We start from the raw sequence: 18,220 nt of genomic DNA, 5'->3' as shown, positions 1-18,220 counted from the left end.
AGACTAAGGAAATTTCTGCTCGGCAACTTGTCCTTCACATTGGCTAAAGCATTCTTTAACTTCCATGTTGGTATATCCACTCTTTTGGTGCCTGTTGCTTCTACATATCACACGGCATATCTGACTCACGTCTGTAGATTTATGCATGTTTTGTCTATGCCACGATTTCGGCCCGGCTTGAAGGCCGTCTGGTTTTTCTAGGCTAGAACTGCTATCAGCTGAAGCTTGCTGGGCTACTCATGTCTTTTAATAATAATAATAATAATAATAATAATAATAATAATAATAATAATAATAATAATATTATTATTATTATTATTATTATTATTATTATTATTATTATTATTATTATTATTATTATTATTATTATTATTATTATTATTATTATTGGTGGTGCAACACCAAACGTCTTCAGCTACACACTTATGCTGGTAGCTCGTGTTTCAAGGGTAGAACTTGGGTAACTTCAGCTAAATTTTTCATTTCAGTTTTGTGAGATTGTGTAAATAAATCTGCAATTATTTTTCAGTGTCACGTCTACAGCAGAGTACGTAAATCAAGGTAACATGCGGACATTCATGATTCATCTATAGAATCAAGGAAACTGTTCCACCTTGACAAATTCATTCTCACCACCACATATTCAAATGTCAGCACTTTAAACGTTGACCCCAGCTTTCATTTCACTTCAAGTATGACAGCCCAGATAAATGCATGTGCTTGTCGTAAAAAAAAAAAAAACATTTTGCAGTATGGCTATGTTCTTGCAACGTTGTCGTTACTCGTTGTCAAGGCAAGATACATAGAATATGCGAGTAGTAGTTATTTACTTTTTTTGTTGAAAAGTATACTTTAGAGGTGTGCAAATTAGGCGGCGGCGCAAATCAATAGTAAATACATCAATCTAGGTCGAATCAGTTCTAATCTAATCTACATATAAATAGGTGAGTCAGTAAATACAGTAGTTCAGGTCGATCTAATTAAATCCAATCCACATCCTAACCGGCGTGGGCTACAGCCATTATAGTAAAATAGATTTTACTCCAGTGGCAGAACCGGCCAGGCTCCTGTGTTTTCATTTTACACGAATGCCACCAAATGGCACCACTTCTAAGTTTCTCAGCAGCTTTGACTGCGATGTCAAACGATCGCAGACACCTTCAAACTTCATCTGCGGTTACTCTTAACTTGTGTGTTTTCTTCCTGGTTCTTCGGAACATCAAACAGCTGACTTGCTCACTGCCTAGCTCAGGGGTTTTATTTTGGCCAGATTTACATGTTTTTTCACAATTGTCGCATGCCCTGAGAACATTTTGAGTGCGTCTGGTAATTATGTTTACCTTTATAGAGCGCCCGGTTTTTTTTTTTCTACTCGGGTTTGTTTGCAGTGTACAGTGTTTTCCATGCAAACGTGGCAGTCATGGAATTTGCTTTGAATCATGATGGAAAACCTGGGAAATTCAAGGAATTTAGAAATATGAAATTGGTAGACACCCTGAAAGGGACCCCTGGCACTTAAAATTTCTAATGCCTTTTGCTGTGGTGTTCCGTACAATGATTCCATAGTTCTGGCATGTAAAAGACTTGTGTCACCTAAAGTTAACTCCGCTAAGACCAACAAAACTACTGCATCAAGTGTTAAGATTATTTACTTCAAGAAGTTCACTACAGGTGTGTTCTTTTTCTCTCACTGTCACAGGTGTCAGGAGTGCCCAACACGATCGGTTGCATTGACGGATCCTACATAAGCATCCGCTGCCCTGCAAAAAAAGTGCGTTCAACCTATGTGAACAGGCACAGTTATCCGTCACTGACACTGCAAGCTCTGTGTGATCACAAAAAGAAGTTTCTCGATGTGACTACTGGACACCCCAGCAAGATTCACGATTCGAGAATCTTCAGGACATCGAGGCTTTCTTCAAAGTTGCCGCATGTGTGCTGTTCCGGGAAGTACCACGTTCTCGGGGACGCTGCCTACCCGCTTCGAGATTACCTCATAACCCCATTCAGGAATTATGGTCACCTTGACGCGAGGCAGCGCGCCTTCAATTATCACTTTTCGGCAACGAGAGTGAAGATTGAGAATGCCTTTGGAGACCTCAAGGCCAGGTTCCGCCAGCTGCTGCACCTGGACTTTCTGTTTGTAGACAAAATGAACAAGTTCATTATAGCTTGTTGTGTTTTGCACAATATGTGCATTAATTGTGGTGATGTGGATGTGCCGCCGTACATCGATGATGAACATGCACCGTGGGAATGGGAGGCACAACCGGATGATGTTCCCCCCAACAATGGCCCGCTTGCATCAACTGAAGATGCACTGCGTCGCCAAGGCGAGGAGAAGCGTGAGCGCTTAATGCAAGCGATGCGCATTTGATTTAAAGTTAGGACTGCCTACGTGTACACAAAACAAGAAACGTTAAGGTGTTGTAAATTTTGTTTCGTGTTGTAGAGATTTCTAGCAGAAAATAACACTAAAAGACGGGACGAAGCAAGGACACAAACTACGGCGCTGACTAACAAGCAAATTCGTTTTATTCTTCTAATCCGCGTATATATACTTTACCACAATCTCAAGGAAACAAAAAAAATAGAATCATGATAAATGCATGCCCCTCATTTCTGAAGCGTATCATTTACAACGGCGGCGAAACATGCATCAGTTTCCCTTATATTTCCCTCTCTCTGAAGGAGTTACCTCTCCTGTCTTATTGAGCATTTCTTTCCTCCTGAGTCAGCCAACATTTGTGTGTGTCTTTTTTTTGCTTTTTCTCACCCTTCAGATTAGTGGTGGAGTGTATATACCTAGACTGGAAGAATAAGACACATTTGGCTGTTAGTCAGTGCCATGGTTGTGTCTCTGCCATGGTTGTGTCCCTGCTTTGTCCCATCCTTTAGCACTGTTTTCTACAGGAAACACTGTACTAACCAGCTAAAATGCATGCCGCACTGTGTTGTAGTGACTCATCTTGCTAGGGCGCAGCCTGATTTTTTTGTTTCTTAGCTTTGTGACACGTAGCAGCTTCCACATAGCGTGAGTCAACCCAAGATGTTTGCAGGAATCTGACTGGATCAGTGTAATTGTTTCCTATGCGAAGCCATCAGCATGCTTATTGCTGACTAGTGCTAACGCCGCAGCGTGTTGGTCGGTATGGCTACTGCAGCTGAAGATAGCTGGTGATATTGATAGTAACTGCACTCTTCGTGCTGGTGAGACACGAGAAAGTGACAAAGTCAACCGGCCAAACATAGCTGGGCTCCAGCTCTCGTCAGCCACCACAAACATTCTGAGAAACATGTAGTGACATTGGCATAAGTCCAAGCTAGTGCAGGCTACACTGAGGAGCATTTGTGTTAATGGAACAATGTCACCAAAATTACGAGCTTGAAATGTTTGTGTTGTTTGTCTTGCAGTTGGGGCACTATGCTTGTCAGTTAAACCTGTCGCTTCGAGGAATATTCGTAATGAACACCCATCCCGACTCATTGTTTCCCACGCATGGTGCCCAAATTCAAAAAGTGCGCTCTGAACGTCACAAAAGCCCGAGTCTACATAGTCTTATGACTCCTGAGATTGTTCGCTGTGTAATTTTTTGTGATTCCAGTAGTAGTTTTACAGTGATGCCAAAATTAGTCACAAGGAGCCATTCTTGCATTAATTACACAGTACATTGCAATATTTATGATCAAAGTTTGGGGACTACCGGACACAATGCTCTTAATTAAAGCATTCAAGTCAAAACAAAAATTTGTCAGGGGTCCTTTAGGCATGGTGACTGCTGCTGTGAGAAATGGCTTCTTTGTCATGCAATTTGGTTATTGCTTGTGCATTAACATTTCATTTGCCTGATGAAAATTTGCATGGACAAACGTTCTGCATTTCTTAGTCTTTGTTCAGCTTTTCTTACCATCAAAACGGCGTGAAATTATAATGATCATTGCAACTTTGTCTTGTAAAAGGGCCCTGGAACCCTTATTTCACCTCAACAACAAACATTGTCAATCTGTTATCAATGCGCCTGCCAACGTGCACATGTGTACAATGCTTACAATAAACATGCTTTTCACATTTTATTCATTTTTCTTCAAGTTGAAAATTTCACGGAGAAGATTCATCTTTTCTTTGTGCATTTCTTCTCGTCGCTGTGTTTTAGCAAGTCGTCGCTCTTCCCTCTTGCTGTCTCTTTCAGCCTTTCGCTCTGCTCGCCGTTCATCTAACTCCTTCATTTTTTCAAAGAAGGTTTGCAGGTGGAGCTCGCGTGCTGAATTCGGGCGTTTTCTTTTTGAATCAGGAGTGTCGTCCTGCCCAACGGAGCTGGATGGAGAGTGTGACGTTGACGAGCTTGAACCAGCAAGTGGAACAGACTCGGTGGATGACTGTGGACATGTCTTTTTTGATACCACTCCACTTGCGTCGCGTACCACTTCTGGTTCCAAGCTGTCGTCCAGCCACTTGATTTTTTCAAGCTCGGCCTCGTAGGGGACTTCTTGTGGGGAACAGCCAGACGTATTATTTTTCCCAGCTGCCACATTTTTTCTTTTCAGTACGGTTTTGTACCGAGAGCAGCACTGCTCACCAGTTCTCATTACACCCAGTTTATTATTAATGTCTGTTGCAATTTTTTCAAACATGGCCTTTTTGTTGCGAAATTTTTTCAGAGGGCCAACTTGAGGGAAATATGAGGCGTAGAGGTCCAGCAGCAGCTTCGTCTCGCCACTCGTCCACTCACACCCTGCAGCTGAAATATGCATTATACACACATAAAATACATATAAACTGGCATTAATAGACTTTTTTGATACAGGGCACGAAGCTATATGCTCTCTGAGCCATAGAACACTTACTGTAAAGCATTAGTACTGTCACACTGTTTTGGCACAGCAAATATTGGGTGCTGTGGGGATCGCTTTGCATATCAGAACAGACAATCATGCAAATTCATAATATTACTATACATAACTTATTCACAGCATAATTTTCTTAGAGAGTAAATTTGAAAACACTGCATAATAAATATGGGGCCTCTTCGTGCAGCTGACTATTCGTTGAATTCAATTTTATTATTTAAGCACCCAATATTGAGAAGCGTGAGCAAGAAGCCATTAAATGGTTTTGCGTAATTCGTGGTTTTTTTGAGAGGGTTTGCAATCTGCTGGACCTATCTTCATCCTAATGCCACTAGCATGTTTGTGTATGCATGCTTACCACGTGCAGGAGTCCCTGGCTGACAAGCCCGACTTGGTGACGCACCAGTAGACGCTGCAGAATCTGTGTTTGATAATTGAAAAGCATTGTAGTATGTTAATATGTGTTAATTTTAAGCAGGTACACAATTTTCTTCAAGTAGTCCTTACACGTTGCTCGTCAAGGCATTGTCCTCTACATATATAGACGACTGTATACAAAACTAGTTCTACAGAGACACATGTAGACCAATTTACCATTTCCTAAAAATGCGCCCTGTGTATGTGACAAAGCGTCGGTGGCGTCACACTGTGTAGCACCTTCAAATAGAGAAAAAGAAAAGACATTTGCGGGTTAACACCAAAAGAGTAGAGGTCAAGAATCACCAAGAAAACGTTACTTCTCTAGTAAATTTTTCATGCATGTATTCATGCGCGAATACAGAGATCGCCATGCATTTTTATTAAAGGTAATACAGCAGCTTGGTGAGCGCTGCGAAAATTCCGGCGCTTGTGATATTCTAAATAGTAGGACTGTAAGGTGTTGGGTAAGCAACTGCTCTGATTAAAAAAAAAGCCTGCTCACAACATGCCGTATTTTTGCGAGCGCCGATTGCGGCCGTTACCACGTGTACCCGCATGCTTTACAATTATCTGACCAGTCTTCATGCGGAGCTATCAAAGTTAGCATTCCGTGCAGAGTTTATTATCAGCGTCAAGTACGTCGCACTTACCGTTCAGATCGTTGCCGCTGTTTCTGAAAACGCCCAGCAACAGCCGACGCACAGCCGGTGTCAATTCCGCGTGCTCGTCCATACTTGCTACACAACTGCTGTTCGCGACTGCGTTAAAGTGTTCTACAAAGCTTTAACTGCGTGGTCGAAATGCGCGCCCTGCAGTGGCGGCCAAAGTTGCCAAGGAAACGAAGAGAGCGGAAAAATAAACTGTTTCCGGAACCGGTTTGCGTGACGTATGCATAATCAACTTCCGGGGCACCTCTCACGGAGCATTCTCGTGTTTCACTGGCAGAGGTGGCTTCGTGCGATCCGAGTGCTCGCTCCGGGATTTCGGCGGTCGCTCTGAATCTCCCAGTGAAAAACACCATTAGTAAACACGTGTGTTTACTAGTTTTCGGAGTACTTTACTACCTTCGCGGCATACTTCTACTAGCCACCAGCTAGTACAGCTAGTAATTTTAGCAGTTACTAACCAGAGAACCTTTCTTAGTGCTTTTAACTAAGCAACTACTAAGACCTACGTTGCCAGATCTTTCGTAGATTCCGCAGTATGTTTTGCCGTAAGCAATAATTTGTAAGCAATATTTAGGCAAGCTCTAAATTTATTGACTACTTTGGAATAAAAGTTTTGTGCTACGTAATGGCAGACACATAGGTAAATGGAATTGGACATGATGAGGCATAGAAAACAACAATTATCTTATAAACTCTGTGACTGCTAACCCATACGTGGTGTGCGGTCCCGAAGCAGGGGTATATATAGTCTTGGAGCTGCTGCTGCAGTAGAATTCTGCTATGTCCAAGTCTTGAAGATTTACTTGTGCATGTGTTCTTGTGATCCACTCTAATGAGGTCTCAAAACTTCTCATACTCAGATGAGCATATATTCATGTGAATATGAATATCATATGCTCATGTGAACTCATATGAGCATAGCATATGGTCATATGAGTCCATATAAGCCTATGAGATTCACATATAATCACAAATATGTGAATCTATTTCGTATTTTCGTATTTATTTCAGACAAAGACAAGTAATATGTACATTTTCCCTGTCTAGGAGGAGTGACAAAAAGGCACGAATGCCTGACTGGGTGTCACACCCCTTTTTAGACACACACAACTCAAACATCAGTGGCAGTTATCTAAGCAAAATACACAAGGTTACATATAGTATACATATTTTGGCCAAACATATACAGGATTTTCTACATATATACATTGTTCTATATACATATGAAACAGAAAGATTTTCTATATACATATACAGTATAAACTGCAGCAAGGTAAAAAAAAAAGAGAGAAAAAAAAAGAAAAAAAATAGAAAAAAAGAAAACAGAATTATTCTTGTATTGATAGGAGATATGCAGTTAACTCTTAGACATGATCATATGATCGAATCTGATTCGATCATATGATCATGTCGTCAATTCTCTTCAAGTATGTAGCTGTGATGCGCACATACCCCTGTATAGTTACATGACGTAATAAAAAGCCAATATTAATTTACGAGGGCCATTTCAATTCGTTTTTTATCCTATGCTTTTGTTATATAATCATATTGATATGGCCACGCGCACGAACATTTAACAAAATAGACGTAAACGTCAACTTGGGGGGTTTAACAAGTTAGTAAGGAACAAACCAATCGAGTCAGCACTATTCACTCATTAACTAGGTAGTAATTTTAACTACCCAACGACATCGTACTTTTAATCAGCCTAATAGTGTTTGGGCTAGTGCTTGTTACGACCCCGACGATGTAGTGTCTTTCACTAGGGTTACTATTACAAGCTGCATTTATTAGCTGGTTAGTGGATTCTGTGACAAGTAACGGGCTAGTACTTGCTTAGTGAATATACCAACCTTTTTTTATGAGAGGATAGGGGAAGTTATTAGACCGAATAGTAGCGTAAATGCGAAGAAAAAAAAGTGGGTGAAAAGATAACTTGCCGTGGGCAGGAACCATCAAATCGATCTCACTAATATATATATATATAAATATATATATGAAAAAATGACGGCCACACATCCTGGCTGATTGGCATATACACATACTGCTTGCAGACAGAGAAAGAAAACACGACGACGTTTACCACGTTCCTCAACGAACTTGGTCTTCCCTGGCCGAGCAAATCTTCCACGACCCGATTCCAGCTACTGGACACCCTTGTGCGAGCATCCCTGCAGTTAGGCATGCCTATGTTCTGGGCCTTCTACGTCGGTCGGCATCCTTCGCGTCCATCGGAGAACACCATTTACATGACGCTGGAACCGCGCTTCAGCCAGTGGATCCGAGATATGGAAGCGCTCGCAGCCGACGGAAAAGAGGGCCACTACCTCAGGCGCTGCGCCGAGATCGTCGGCCGCACGGGTCAGTCGTACTCGCTGATGATACAGCAAGTGCTGCAGACGCACGCGGAGATTGTCGAGCTCGTGCTCCGCTTCTGGGGCAGGGGCTCCGTGCCGCAATACCACAATATGAGCGACCCGGACCTCCGAAGGGCCGTCAACGGTTACCTGCCCGACGACTCGCAGCTCTGGCCCGTCGACGAGATCGTGAACATGCAGCCCGAATTCTTCTCGAGGCTGGACGCGACGCACTTGCGCAAGACTGGGTACCAGGAGCGCTTCAAGCTGTTCCTCGGAGCATACGTCGTGTGGGCGCTGTCCCCGATGGTGTCCACGTACCTGACCAACAGCATGCTGGCGGATATGAACCGCCTGAGCACTGCGGACGACTACCGTTTCTCCAAATGCATCGAGGCCATGGAAGCGCTGATGCCGCTCGTCAATTGGCAGCTACACCGAGACGGCCAGGAGGACCTCGAGCCCACGTGGAGAGCAGCGTGGTTGTCGGAGCGCGCCCTGAGCGACTGGATGGGTTCATACGATGGCGACACGGAGAGACTGGTCGCCTCCCTCGTGTCTCGGCTGGGCACCAATGCCTTCAACATGACGAACACGTGGAAAATGATCGACAACGCATTCGCTTACCTCCCGAACGACACCCAGGGGATTTTCATCAAGCTGTACCACACATACGCCAAGGCTACCGTGGACTTCTTTAAGCAGTCGCTGCGGCGGCCGCCGCACAGTATCTACCACATGCCGGGAGTCGTCTCTACCAGACTGTATCAAACGCTGGTGGGAAGGGAGGTGATACTCCCACACTTCCTAACGTCGTGGCCTCTCTATGAGCCATGGCATCCACCGTCCGTGCTCTCAGCTCTAGGCGGCATCACTGTTGCGACGCAGGTCCTCTCGCTGCTTCGTTTCGCCATATACTACGACAGCCGTTTCCGAGTGAGTCACGCTGCGTAACTCAACGAGTTACTCTTGAAGCCTGTATAGCCGTGACTCTGAAAAGCCCACGAGTATTCAGTTTAAATCAGATCAATTTTAATGAAGTAGGAACATGAAATTGAACTTCCCTAATTGAAATTAACGAGACCAAATTAAATAAATTCATACTTCGATTCGAAATGCGTTTTCAGAAATAAAACAGTACTACGTCATAATCCTTCTGCGAATGAAAAACAAGTCTCAGTTTGACCGCAAGGGCGAAGCATGAATGCGATAGCAACGACTCATAATGTAATGCTGAGAACACCTAGCAGATCGAAACGTGCAGCGCGCTGCTCACGCAGAAATCACGCACGATAACACTCACAGGAAGAGAGCGAACTAACAACGTTTACCGCTCGACACGTAATGCACTGTTTAAACAAAACCGACGCATGAAACGTAATCACACGTAAAATAGAGTGCAAACTAACCAGTTCTTATACCTCGCTGTGTATGAAAAGCGCGTTCTTTTCGCAATAGAGGCCTGTGCAGGGGCCGAAGGTACCTCTGTAAGCCCAGCAACTAACGCAATCCTTTCAGTCAAAGCCGAAGGAACACGACTTTCCCCACCAAAAAAATGAGCGCGCGCATCCAAACATCTGACCCCCCCCCCTCCCCCATCCGCGGGTCAAAGTACTCGTAAGAAACAAGCGCGCGTCGGCACAGCGCGACGAGCTGGGTCTCAGTGTGGGCGGCTTTTTTTATTGGGTGTTCATATATATAAAAACCTATATATGGCGGCAGTGATGGCAAAAAACCAGCTCAGACTGTGTATATAATTGCTATTGCAGTAACTGATTTTGATATGGTCAAAAGTGTGTAGTCAGGGAGATGGCGATCTCACCTGCCACATGCGTAGGCGTACGGGTTCGAGAATCTAAAGCCGGGACCGAGAGCCCTGGGCCAGGACGTGCACCGGTTCGAAAAAGTGCTCCGTGCCAGCGGCGAGTTGCCCGGCGCCAGCAAGCACGAGTTTCGAATGCTGTACGAAGTGAGCATCGCAGCGCATACAGCGAGTCGCATGCCACAGTCACCCGAGTGGCAGCCGCTCGCACCTGACCCGAGCCTCTCCGCTGCGACACCAGAGAGCAAGCAGAACTCGTTCTGGAGCTTCAAACCGGAACAGCTCTTTTTCTACTTGGCCTGTTTCATGCACTGCGGTGCGTGGGCGCGTGAGCGTAACACGAAAGTGAGTGCTGTCGGGGTGTGCTACATATAATATATCGGGAGCCGAATTCCCAAAACGTTTCTGCCCTAAGTGGTATGTCACACAGGCCAACCGACTTTACGAACGGGACCAAAATATTGACATACAAACCTCTTAAGCGTAATATATTATGCTAATACAGGCATAGGAGTCTGAACTCACCTCAGCTAACCCAATCTATAGCTGCTGCATAGCCGCAGCCTAACTTAGTCTAGCAAACCCTATACCTACCTAACGTAACCCAACCTAATCTAACCATCTCTCGAAAGGGCTGGAACGGTGTAGACGATAAGACCGGGGGTTGGGGAGGGGGTGGAGAATTTATTATACATGGAAAGGCCGTTCTTAAAATGTTAACTAGCATTAATCATTCGAAAGAAGGTCTTACCATATCATATAGCGGTCGTTCTGATGACAATATCATGCCAGGTTTGTAGAGACGATATCGATACTGATCTCCATGGTACATTGTATGCAATATAATCGCCGATTCTGAATTATACGGTATTTTTCATACAGAGCTCTAAATAATTATACAATATTTGTTTATGCTTATGTTTTGTGCGAATATGTAGGAATGGAGAACCCGATGACGCATGATGAAACGTTGAGCTGCGCGTTAAACGTGTACGTTGCGGCGCGTCAGACAGACAGAAAGACAAAGAACGTTATTATGGTCTTAAGAAATTGCATTGTGACGCCCCTATCAGGGGGTATCCGCAGCAGTCGTGGGCCACTCCAGCGTAGGAAGCGGTAGACCATGGCCCTCCGCCCTCTCGCAGGCCCTCTGGACAGCCCGAGGTTGAACCGAGAGGCCTCCACTGTTTAGGGCTTAATTCCGGTCGTCCTCTCTGTTAAACTCGGCGTCACGTAACGCAGGACATTGCCACAGCATGTGAGGTAATGAGCCTCTCCGCAGTCCGGACAACGCAGTCTGATGGTGGGCGAGAAATGACTGAACCCGCCCCGCGAATGGAAAGACCCCGTTTGGAGCATCCTGAAGGCTGACGATTGCGGTCGAGTAGGCTTAGTATGAGGAAGTGGAAAAGCCCTCCGGGAGAGATGATAGTCTATCATGCCCTCGTGGAAAGCGATCCCCTTCCGGCGTTCCCGCCTGCGAATTTACCGGAACCGCCGCGCACCGTCACGGGCAAACTCATTGGTGTTATAGAGACATAATGCGATGCGTATGTTCCTTCTCTCCAACAGGCTGCCCTGTGCAACGTCGCGCTTCCGGCGTCCCCACGTTTCCGGCAGGCGTTCCAATGCCTGCAGCAACACGCGCTGTTCACGAACTTCACGTGGCCGGAGCCTTCCGAGCAACCCACCGCCGTGTGACACCTTTCTGGAAAGTGAAGAAAGGCGTTCCATCGGCTGTGGCGACGAGGTCGGCTGCGGCTGTGCGCGGTGCAGTCATTTCGACTGGAACTTATACAAGACCTTACAGTCTTTTGTTCTGAAGTGTTTTTAGCTATTATTTGTTTCATTCCAGTTTTTCTTGGGCTGTTGGGCAGGGAGTGCTCGCTTGCGTCTTTAAAGTGACGTTTCGGCGATTCAGAGAGAGAAGGAAACCTCGAGTGGTGTACGGAAGCCTTGCGTAGGCTCTCACATGTCTTTTGGTGGTATGCAGGTGCTTAAGGTATGCTGTAGTACTATGATGCCTATTTTACGGAACACTATATTTGTAACTATTCTTAGAATATAAAGTAATGGTTGATCATGCACATCAAGAGCAATAACTTAAGATATTATCAATAGTAAAGCAATAAAATGAATCTGTTAATGATGGCTTGTGATTATGTTTTAGTGTTAAATCCTTGAAGGCTTTCATTGGCCGTTAATTTTCCTATTTTTTTTATACCATGATGTCATGTACTTAGGAACTTGAGTGTCACTGCCTGCGGCGTCAGGCTTTCAGAAAATGATGATAATTTTTCTGGAATTATCGCCGCAGAACTTGCAGCACTGCTTTTATAACTTGCCAGTGTTGTTAAAAAGAGTTCATGTAAAAATATGCGCAGTAGAGATTAGAGAGCATTTTGTATAGTACTTCCATATTAATGACTTGCCTTTGTCTCTTAACTAAAGACTACAGTTTTAAGTAGGCTATGCTATGCTTATCACGAAATACCATTGTGATCCACCCAATAATTATATTGTGTACAAGATTTGACAAATGACACAAGAACACCAAAAGCTATCAGATCGCTCTATATCTATTCCATTTCTTTCTTTTTCTTTTACCCTTTCTCATGTTTCTTTCTCTTTCTCTCATTCGAAAGTTTTCTCCACTCTATCGCTTTATTATCGACTCGTTTTGCCGATCGAGATTACCTGCACTAGCAATGTTGTGACTGTGCTGACGCCCACCATAAAGTTGTTTGCGCCCCGTGGCGCGCGTGTCTCGCATAGAAGCCGCACTTTGGATTCACTACTATTGAGTGGTAGGTGGCGTTGTGTTCGCCAGCGTTGTTCACTACTATCATCATCATGGTTAGATTTGTAGAGCTGGCGGTGACCCCTCGCGGCAAGCCTTGGTGGCGGCACGAGAGAATTGAGAGAGTATCTATCTCTGGTGGCGTTTGGCGCGATCGGTTGTCTCTCGCAGGAGGACCCCGGTGCATGGCCCCACGGGCCATCTGCCGGGGGCCCTTATGGTGATTCGGGCGTTAACGACGCCGCCTTGTTTGTCATGTTGTTGAGTGTTGTTTAATATTGTGTAAGGATATCTTAGCGTGTAGATCACGATTGATGGTATAATTCAGTTGACGATATCGTCGATGAAATCAGTTAAATAAATGTGTGTTGCTTTGGTTTCTTCCGGAAATGTCTACTGTGTCTGTTTTCTTCAAGAGCATGGAATCTCTCCACAGCGAGACCCCACGATGTTCTAATTACGACATTCGCAACGTGTTGTGCCAAGCGCGATTGTACCGCCATCTTTCTCGCGAGAGGAGGCAGCATCTTACGCCAGCTACAGATTAAAACATTTTCCAATCTAGTATCACTTCATAAATTCTACTCGCAGTGCTATGCAGACCATTGGCCCGGCTGTGGAAACTCGCCCACGACCTTTCATGTCTCAATCGAGTGCACCGCGAATATCTTTCCTCCATTACCTGCTTTGCTTCACCCTTTACATAACGAGGAGCGGTGGGATGATGTTCTCCGCGATGGACCTTCCGAGGTCCTCCGAGCTCTGATACAGCGGGCCCGACTCGTCGCTGTAGTTGTCCTAGGGACCCTGGACTAGGGATTCCTCCCACGCCCTCCTGCTCCATGCTTTTGTGAATAAAGACGTTTCTCTCTCTCTGTACACTATTGACGCCATAGCGTTAAAGAGCTCGTATCGCCGAAATTCCGACGTTGGTGTCGGCGTCGTTGGTTGTGAGCGATCTTATGCGTGACGTGACCGAGATGTAGAAAACGATTTCAAAAAATAAAATAAACAGTTAAAAATCCCGGGTCAGAATGGAGATTAAACACAGGGTCATTTGGGCGCGAGTGAAACGAACGTTTGCATGGCAAGCGGATGTTCTCCCACAGAGCCACGCGTCTGCTTATAAATGCTGAAACATGCGTTACAAACGTAGTGAACTTGCATGCTTTACAAACATACGTATCCAGTACACATGCTTCACAATACACCATGAAATATTGCAGTAATATGCGTTGTACAAGTGTACACTACCACCGGGCATCAGAACATGTGATTATGATTACAACTTCATCGTTTAAAACCGCTCACGCACTGCAACAGGCATTCAAGTTACCGCGCCTATTCCATTAAGGCCACGTAGTGGCTGTATAGCAAGTTCAGAAAGGTTTAATGGGCTAAGTCTTTGAAGTACGCATGGACATGATATCAGCATCGCGTTCAATTCTTGCGAAGCTAAGGAGTGCCGAAATTTTTCTTAACACACGTTAAGCATACTCTTTGCCCTACATGGTGTCTTAGGCACTGGGGTATAGCTCTACGGTGATATGCTTTACAACCACGCTGAAAATCCATCAATGAATCGCGTATTTTCACTCACGGGCAGCGGCAATTTTCTGCACACAGCTATACGTCAACACCAAGATTGAATGCTTGGCGACATCAGCTCTCTAAACGTATCGGGATGGTACCACGGACTCCAGTGTACATTTCGTCTGCTAGCTATACTCGCGAACAACTTTGCTTGGCAATGCAGCGAAAGCCACAGAGCCAAATCACGCCTATCTTACCTCTAAATAATGCAGCCCCACAATTGTTCTTACTTTCAAAAGAAATACCACCGTTATTCCTTGCGTGTAGCTCCTTGACACAAGCCGCCGCTCACACCAGTAAGATATTCGTATTTGTTTCAATTTATTTGTCGTCACTTCGCGTTTTTGAACGCGTCAGAAAGCCGCGCCTTTAACCTGTACTTGGAACGCCAAGCTGCGCCTGCGTCGATAGGAAACGCTCATCGCGCACATGCAGCCATCACTTTCCACAGCGGTGCGGAATGCATGACATACCGGACTACTTGGCGTAGAGGTACATGTGAATATGTTCGGTTCTCATTCATTGCCAAGAAAAGCTGTTGTCTGGCACAGTGAATCTCGATGCGTACGTCTTCTGAAGAAAGCGCGCATCGAGGTTTGCATGGCACCCGTCACTATACCGTAGTCGTCGCCACCGCTATCAAGTGTCTACAGGGGGTGAAGAAAAAAAAAGTCCGACCAGTTGAAATTGCTGCAATGCGCGATGTTCCAAATCAATTTCGCTTCGGTTATGTGCAAAGCATCGATCTTAATAGCAACGCTGGTTCGAGTACCCTCGAGAAGACAACTAGAGACGCCCTCTCGGGCCATACTGGCTTGTAAGAACACTGAACAGGAAGAAATGCTATCGGCATGACTAGTACTAGTAAGCAATTTGGAGTCTAACAAAAACGATTATTAGGTGACAAAAGTAGGCAACAACCTACGCCTCGCGAGACTCGGTTTCATGCGAAACAGCCGGAGAGTAATGGTGTATTCTGACGTTAAGCGCAGTAGCAGTGCACATCGGGGTCTACTGGAGCATCCACTACACTGGTGACCACACTGGTTATGTTATGGTCTGACATAACGTCAGCAATCACGTCGGAACGCAAACTTCAGTACTATCGAAACGAAGTGTGCTTGACGGTGTGAAGTTACCGCTCGTTTTAAGCGTACTCCCTCGGAGTCGAGCAACGCTTACTGAATCGCAGTAATACAAATGAAATGCGACAGCTATAATAAAAAAGGGCAGTCAACAATGCAACCACAATTAACGTTAACCCGTCCCAACATTTGTGTCATAGGTTTACATACGTAGTGTTTTCAGCTTTGTTTTACATTAGATAGGTAGCGAAGGAACCCTAAATGAAGTTACACATGTGTCTTTTCCTAAGGCATCTTCAAGGCCTGACATGGCTCTGTGGTAAAATCAGTGTTGGTGCTGACACGTTCCAAGAAATGCTGTTACCGGTAACGCGTTACTTTTTTTGGTAGCTTAGTTACGTACTCGTTACAATCTCTGAACTGTAGCTGGTAACGTACTTACGTTACCATTTCTCGGTAACGTGTGGTGTCACGTTGCTTGTTAATTTAACATCCATTGCCATTTTCCTATAGAGCTCGCCCGATCGAAATTCTTTTGACACAGCGTCGGACAGCTGCTGGCCTGCCAGCCATGGACGAAGAATTGGTCGGGGGAATCGGTTTTGTTAGTGGACATCGCGGGTAGAAATTTTCTAAGACACGCGGACTCCCTGTGTTGAAGGTAGGATCATCGCCACAGAAAGTTTGAAAAATGCCGCAGAATGCACCGAGAGCAACTGTACAGACATGCTTTTTGTGGAAGTGTATCGTAGCAGGTGCATTGCTGGCACCTGTCCCCTACCAAAGCAAAGGGGCTTTGCGGATTTTTCGGGCCACACGCTATTTCGGATTTCTGGCAAGCGGGCCGCAAACGCGAACGGCGGTTCGCGTTACGACACATGCGCAGTGGCAGCACCTGCACCGTACACGCTTGCGGTACGCTATTCGAAAACTCCCAAGCCTCTGATAACTTACGTAACGTACTCCATTCATACTTCACTCAAAAATCTTATGCATGCCGAGCTAGCAGTGAATGCCACTTCTCAAGCTTGAAATTCATATCGCAGCCCCTTTTAATATTGCTCCTCCAAGCGGTACCCTAAAATAAGTGGCGCGTAAAAGCCAGCTGATCGAAAGCAGTAAACGTGGGTGGCTTACTTCCGTTTCAGCGTCTCAGCTTGTCATTTTAAATCAATCATTCAATCGTTGAATCGGTCTTTTCCGCTGACGGACGCAACCGATTTGGCACTGACAATTTCCCCTAGTTATATCTCATTAATATTGTGTTAAAACACGGAAAAACGAGCCCTTAGGTACACACTTCTTTCCCTATATATATATATATATATATATATATATATATATATATATATATATATATATATATATATATATATATATATATATATATATATATATATATATATATATATCGCTGAAGGAACGCAGAAAATAATGCGCTTCCATTTTAAAATCAGCATTTCCTTTTATATAATTGTACAATTCGTTGCCTGCTCAAAATGCCCAAAGCCTCACTAACCGCACCCAGTCTCACAATATATCAAAATAGGCAATCACTGGCGTCGTAACGAAGTATAATTTGAGTGCAGTTTCGTCACATTTCATTTAATACACACGCTATGGAACTTTGCATGCAAAACAAAGCGAGTAAAAATAATAGACAGCAAGTACTGCCTTTTGAATATTTAAAATAAGTGCTTGATTAATTATCATCAACTAAGCTATCTTTCAATGTGCGCATAAGTCGGCGCCATCGGGTGGTCACAAGGTGAAGCGCTTACTCTCGATTTCCCTTATGAGGCAGTCATGTGTTAACTGTTCGGGTGCTTTCTTGTCATAGCGGTGACTCGCCACAATGATTCAGACTACTCAGAATTCAGCGAGAAATCATTGATTGATATGTCGAGTTTAACGTCCCAAAAACACCATACGGTTATGAGAGACGCCGTAGTGGAGGGCGGAAATTTTGACCACCTGAGATTCTTTAACGTGCACCCAAGTCTGAGCACAAGGGCCTACAGCATTTTCACCTCCATCGAAAATGCAGCCGCCACAGCCGGGATAAAATTCAACAAGAAGTTGCGTGATTAATTAACAACGACCTCGTTTTGGAATACCAGAATGCTTGTGCACTTCGATTTTGGTGCGTGTTATCGAATAACAGTTAGCGAAAAAATTTGCTACCTTACTCCTTTCCGCCTGGGGGTCCTTAGTCCCTCTAAGCCCTAATTACTCTCGCCTGTGTGGAATAGCATTCCATCAATCGTGTTCAAACTAGCAAAATTATCTGCCTTCCGATAAAAGTGCCCCAGTTTCTGACTATACAGACGTCTGTGAAATCATTTTCTATCTAGTAAAAAAAAATAGCTTGGCGTCACGCCTGTGCGTTGGCATTTTATCTGCATATTGAAGTACGAACCATGGTTTATAGATAAACGTTGGTCCGGACTAGCGGTTCCACAGGAAGCTTTCCACAGCGAGTTTCGCATTCCATTATAGTACCTAACTGTGTAATCAAAGTGGTTCACGGAAAAGAACAAGCTCCATCAGGCATTAAAACTGAATTAAGTTAAGCTCACCTTTTGAAGCACTACCAACACCAGAGAACGACCGATGCGCATCCACAA

At 44.6% G+C, this 18,220-nt stretch overlaps 3 protein-coding genes across 4 annotated transcripts in view; 1 reads left to right on the top strand and 2 right to left on the bottom strand.

Moving 5' to 3' along the window:
• Nucleotides 1-4,074, top strand: part of LOC119182915 (putative nuclease HARBI1) — a 6,147-nt gene extending 2,073 nt beyond the window's left edge. For both annotated transcript variants that reach the window (XM_037433518.2, XM_037433513.2), the window contains one exon: nucleotides 1,700-4,074. In XM_037433518.2, the coding sequence (XP_037289415.1) occupies nucleotides 1,700-2,377 (678 nt within the window). In that variant the 3' untranslated portion in view covers nucleotides 2,378-4,074. The remainder of the gene's footprint in view (nucleotides 1-1,699) is intronic.
• LOC119164602 (uncharacterized) overlaps nucleotides 1-18,220 on the bottom strand; it is a 156,814-nt gene that overhangs the window by 77,685 nt on the left and 60,909 nt on the right. The window lies entirely within an intron of this gene.
• On the bottom strand, nucleotides 4,059-6,288 carry LOC119164653 (uncharacterized). Its single transcript, XM_075893672.1, has 4 exons — nucleotides 5,919-6,288; nucleotides 5,443-5,505; nucleotides 5,207-5,269; nucleotides 4,059-4,739 (listed from the first exon to the last, which is right to left on the bottom strand). Exons 1-4 carry the CDS (start codon nucleotides 5,998-6,000, stop codon nucleotides 4,072-4,074), a joined length of 876 nt encoding a protein of 291 aa, XP_075749787.1. The 5' UTR covers nucleotides 6,001-6,288; the 3' UTR covers nucleotides 4,059-4,071.

This window comes from Rhipicephalus microplus, chromosome 1 (genome assembly GCF_043290135.1).
Source record: "Rhipicephalus microplus isolate Deutch F79 chromosome 1, USDA_Rmic, whole genome shotgun sequence".
Taxonomy (NCBI): Eukaryota; Metazoa; Arthropoda; class Arachnida; order Ixodida; family Ixodidae; genus Rhipicephalus; species Rhipicephalus microplus.
This window is presented reverse-complemented; position numbering and strand designations above follow the sequence as displayed.

Excerpts from the sequence above, each read along its gene's own strand:
- LOC119164653 (XM_075893672.1), bottom strand. The coding sequence starts at position 6,000 with ATGGACGAGCACGCGGAATTGACACCGGCTGTGCGTCGGCTGTTGCTG. Across the intron at positions 5,506-5,918 it reads CAGCGGCAACGATCTGAACG|GTGCTACACAGTGTGACGCC; the intron begins GTAAGTGCGACG and ends CTCTATTTGAAG. Across the intron at positions 5,270-5,442 it reads GGGCGCATTTTTAGGAAATG|ATTCTGCAGCGTCTACTGGT; the intron begins GTAAATTGGTCT and ends TATCAAACACAG.